This window comes from Phaseolus vulgaris, chromosome 9 (genome assembly GCF_000499845.2).
Source record: "Phaseolus vulgaris cultivar G19833 chromosome 9, P. vulgaris v2.0, whole genome shotgun sequence".
Taxonomy (NCBI): domain Eukaryota; kingdom Viridiplantae; phylum Streptophyta; class Magnoliopsida; order Fabales; family Fabaceae; genus Phaseolus; species Phaseolus vulgaris.
In genome coordinates, this window is record NC_023751.2 from 20781140 (window position 1) to 20786219 (window position 5080).

The window sequence follows — 5080 nt, forward strand, 5'->3', positions numbered from 1 at the left end:
CACATATTTCATTAATTTTTATAACTCTAGCATAGGTAAACAATAGTGGTTTTATTATATGTAATTTGATCACTTGTAAATGTACATTTTAATGATTTCAATTGATTACTATATTTCTGTATTTGTCTGGCTGGGTTTGATCATTATGCAGGTTATTAAAATATATGGTTTCTGCACAAAACAAATTGAACTTTAAAAAAAAACACTATTTACAAATGCGGTCATTTACCAAGACCGCATTTGTAAATAGTGATTTATGAATGCGGTTTTTACCAAGACTGCATTCATAAATCCTAAACCCCAAACCCACATCCCTCATTCAGAATAATATACAAATGCGGTTATTTTAGGTAACCGCATTTGTAAATGTGATTTATGAATGCGGTCCTATGACCGCATTTGTAAATTCCAGATTTACGAATGCGTGCTGATCAAATGCGGTTCTATGACCGCATTTGTAAATTTAAAATAGCCGCATTTGTTTTACATATCAGTGTTTGTTTTTTTTGTGTGCAAACTGTGAGGTCACCCCAAGGTTTTATTAGTGAATATTTTGTAGTTTTGCTAAGCCGTGTGAGAGTTATGTAATCTTGTTGTCTCCACGCAAGCTATGAAGTCACACCAAAGTTTGTTTCACTGAATAATTTGTATTTTAGCTCCACTTGGTATGTGTGTAATATGAGGCATACGAGAGAGCATTAGAAACATGGAAGTAAGAAAGTGTATTTTATCGTAATATATATTTTTTTTAAATTTCTTTCCATCTAAATTATTAAATTATAAAATTTAGTATATGATGTGTAATTATAAAAAAAAATTCTAACACACAAAGTGAAGGAGGCAGAAGGTATAGGGGTGAGGAAGAAGATGAAGTGAGGATAAAGGAAAAAGAAGGCTTATTTAATAAATGTGAGTGAGGACAATTTTATGGTTTCAGTAGGTGATGGTGGTGGTTCTTGAAACTATGGGGTGCAGGAAGAAGGGGCCGCGCGTAAAAAGCAAAAAACAAAGTATTGGGAGGCGAAAGGGCAATAGGTGGGCTTAGAGAAAAGGTTGGGCGAGGCAAAATTAGCGAAATAGGAGTGGAATGTGCAGCACCATCGGCAGTGTATTCTCCGTGACGCCACGCGTCACAGCGCAACGTGAAGAGTAACAAACATAATGGCATGCATGTGGGCACGTGTCCAAATAATATCTGAACGCCAACCCTCTTTGTGATCTGGTAAGGGTCTGAAGACCAAAACAAATTAAGAAATGGTGAAGCTAGCATCTGCAAGGGACTTCCGCACCTACGGGCCGGGCCTGACCAAAAACCGCTTGGAGTACATCAACGCAGGGCTCTACCTCATTGCCTCCATCCTCCTGCTTTCGGGCCTCACTGCTCAGCTTTCCTCCCAACCCCGATTGGGCCTCCTTCTCATCATCGCCGCCCTAGCCTTCATCCTCCTCGTCAATCTCCATGACCTCTTCGCCCATCTCGCCGGCATCGATTTCCAGTTACACTTGATGACCTTCGACCTTCAACTCGCCTTCGTCGAGTTCGCCGTTCCTCTCCTTCAGATGCTCGGAACGCTTCTTGCCTTCCTCGGAGTCCTCTTTCTTTTTATTCAGGTATATATGCATCTTCTTGCACTCTTCCTGCCTAAAATATGCTTTAAACTTTATCTTTCTTTGGTTCCTACGTTTTCTTACTCAAATCATAATGTATTCTTCACGTTCTATGTTTCAAATGTAGAGTTTAAACTAACACAAACCGAATTAGGTTTATATCTCTCTGTTTAGTGTCTCACTACACCTCAAATACTGCCATCTTCAAAGATTGAGTTTAAGGCATGCATATTAGAAAATATTGCTAGTCAATCTAATCATAATAAGGTTTTTTTAGTTCTTATACCAATCCCACCGTTACATCTCTCGTTCATACACACACAAACAGTAATGATACATCGTTATGAAATTTATATTTGTCTTCTTTATTATTTTTGGGTGTACATGTATCATTTTTCATATTTTTTTTATATGTTAAACAACTTATCTTTGAATCAACAACTTCAAAAGTAACAAGTGCTTAATCTCACATCTTTTGCCACATATATGCACGTTAGACCCATAGTATTTTTTCTATTATATAAACTTAGGCATCCTCCTTACATGAGGGACAATTGCTAAAATAACTTGAGTTAGAAAGATCTTAGAAAATTAATTAGGTCTAACTCGTTTCTACCAAAGAAGGCCAGGTTTGCAGCACTAGTCGTAGAATTGACCTATTTTTCATTAGAATGAATCTTATACAAGCATCTATGTCTAGCACGGAGATGGTGTAATTGGTATTGTATAATTACTTATTTTAAAATTCAAAACCTTAAAACAGGTGCCGGATACTATACCTAAAGCAAAGGTTATTTCTAAAATGTCTAAGAAATGCTCAAGTCACATGAAAAATGAAGATAGTGTTTAGACATTTAACTTTTGGCTACCCATTTTTTTTTGTTTTTATCAACAAAAGAATATAATAAAATAAATTGGAGTATTTAAGGATGCTAAAACCCTTATAGGTAAAAACAAAAATATAATAAAATAATTTGGGAGCATTTAAGGATGCTCCCTTATACAAAAAGGCTATTAGCCCCTGTATACACCCAAACAGAATAAACAGAAAAACTGCAAAATGGCTACAATTGGTAACTGTTAAGAATAAATACCTAAATTGGTAGATTTTAGATGAATGTGTTGACCCATGATTAAAATTTTCATACAAATGGATTCTTGAACTTTTCAAGGACCCCATATAAATTTTAGTTAGGACCTATATATTAGCCAACACATTCAATTTTGAGCCACCAATTTGAATATTTACAGTAGTTGTTAGCATGCATTTTTGTTTGTCTATATTGATGTTTGCATGTGTGTCTTTTAATCAATGTCGTCTTGTTTATTTAGTTATTTTGCTATTTAAATTGGACATCATCTTTTTTGGTGTGTGTGAACCAAAACACAGGAGGAGAAAGGATATGGGTACTTCAAACTGGAGAAGAATGCTCTTAACATGCTTATTGCTGGTTCTGTATTTTGGGTCATAGGATCAATTCATAACTCATGCCAAATTTATGAGAAAGCGGACGGTCATGTTCAAATCTTGCAGCAGTGTGTTTGTATTCCATTTTTTATGGGGAGTTTGTCATTTATGCTCAGTGCGATTCTCAATTATCAGGAGAAATCTAAAACGATTCACCATGACATTCACTTACTTGTAAGTAGTCTACATATATTGAACAACAATTCCGCTCTCTTAATTTGGTGTTAGTTGGTCAGCCAACACTTCTATGCGAATGAGGCCAATGAGTACTTATCAACGAGTGAGACCTGCATAGCTATGAGTTGGCCTAGTTAATCTTTTCATATTTGATATTTACTTTTATCAACCAATCAGAAAGGTTAGTTAATAATAATATGAATAAGGTACAAGAATAAGTACTGTATGTTACAAGCAAGGGAAAAAAGAAACAGTTCAAACAGTATTAAAAATTGATACATAACAAGTCTCATTTACTTTCATAAACTTGCAACCCAAACAATATACCTTTTGCAGTAGGAAGCAGTATTCTCCTCCATAGAGGCAGTGCACACTGCTTGGTGGGGTGATTGTTGATTACTATGAGTACTAATGAGGGTCAATGGTGATGATTGATACAGGGTAGCACTTGGATCTGGCTAGGCATCTTCGGAAGCCTAATGTTCCTTACTGGTGGATTCACAAACTTAATCAAAGTGTTCAAGATGCAACAAATGAATGGAATAAGACTGGAGAAACTAAGAGGTGGAGCACACGAGCGTCTGGTGAGTTCAAGAGAAGGACGTGTTCCCCTGATCATTGAACGACAAACTATAAGCCATGAACCTCAAGAGACCAAAATTACTTTACCTGTTCCTACTCCTACTCCTTATAAGGATATCCTTATTGGTAGTGCTAACTCATGATTGATGCTGTCTCCACCCGTCTCTTATGCTCCTCATTTTTGTGTTTCCTTTTTAACCAGGGGGGCTTTCTTTATGTTATTATAATATATAATATATATAGAAGCTTCTTGATCAGGCCATAGATAGATAGCAGCCAACATTCAAGTTTCAAAACAGAGACTCTTAGCTTAGATTACAACTTCTAATGACACTATCATAGCTTCTCTACTCAATTGTGTTCCTTAACTATTTAACTTACATAAAAATATGTATTATATATAATATGTTAGAATTATTTAAAAATAATTTATATATTGAAAATAAGTATTTAACTAAATGTTTTCAACTTATTATTTTCTTTAATCAATTAATTGAAAAGACTTCGGATGTTTTAGAAAAATAGTTTTATAAGTTAAAATTGTTTTTTGATATGTTTAATATATATTTGTTTTATAATTGGTTTTAAAAGTTTGAAAATTATATGAAAATATATATGTTTTTGCCAACAAATCTGGTCGAGTCTAATGGTGGTTTTCGGGTCAATTTTTCAATATCGTTGCTTTGAAATGTTTGAAGATTATAATGAAGGAAGTTCTATCAGCGAGTTCGAGGTCTCAAGTCTTTCATAATACTCGTATATCGTTCCTGATTGTTTTTGTTGAACTTATAATAAATTTAAATAACTGATTCAGTTGTCCATTTTTTCTTGTTGTTTTAAAACATTCCATGTATTTGTCATCTATGAAGGTTGAAAAGTTTATCTCTGGTCATTGGACATTCTTTTATTTCTTTTATTTAGATTACTTGGATCGGGTCATTGGACTTTCTTTTATTTAGATTACTTGGATCGAGCTCTGTCTATTGGATGGGCTGGGCTTGAGCTAAGTGGATCGAAGAAATACGTGGGCCTGAGCTAAGTGGACCGAAAAAATACGTTTTTAAGTGATCGAGTTATGATTTGAGTTATGATTTGATCACGATTGGATGATACACAACCTCAAGTTGAGCAGGGCGAGGTGAAGAGGATTATTTATGTCTGTTATGAAAAGACGTTGGCACAAAGGGTGACTGATTCACGAATTTTGAAGTGTCACTTGCTGGGATGATTTCATGTCAACGTTTA

General features: G+C 34.9%; 1 protein-coding gene across 1 annotated transcript; it reads left to right on the forward strand.

Moving 5' to 3' along the window:
• The first annotated feature begins 836 nt into the window (after positions 1–836).
• Positions 837–4190, forward strand: LOC137822919 (uncharacterized). The gene is made up of 3 exons (XM_068627943.1): positions 837–1611; positions 2999–3250; positions 3694–4190. Exons 1-3 carry the CDS (start codon positions 1255–1257, stop codon positions 3976–3978), a joined length of 894 nt encoding a protein of 297 aa, XP_068484044.1. The 5' UTR covers positions 837–1254; the 3' UTR covers positions 3979–4190.
• Positions 4191–5080: the final 890 nt, after the last annotated feature.

What these genes read in the sequence shown, in the direction of transcription:
- LOC137822919 (XM_068627943.1), top strand. Translation starts at nt 1,255, where the DNA reads ATGGTGAAGCTAGCATCTGCAAGGGACTTCCGCACCTACGGGCCGGGC. An exon ending in TCCTCTTTCTTTTTATTCAG is followed by an intron (nt 1,612 to 2,998) that starts GTATATATGCAT and finishes ACCAAAACACAG; the next exon opens with GAGGAGAAAGGATATGGGTA. An exon ending in ACCATGACATTCACTTACTT is followed by an intron (nt 3,251 to 3,693) that starts GTAAGTAGTCTA and finishes TGATTGATACAG; the next exon opens with GGTAGCACTTGGATCTGGCT.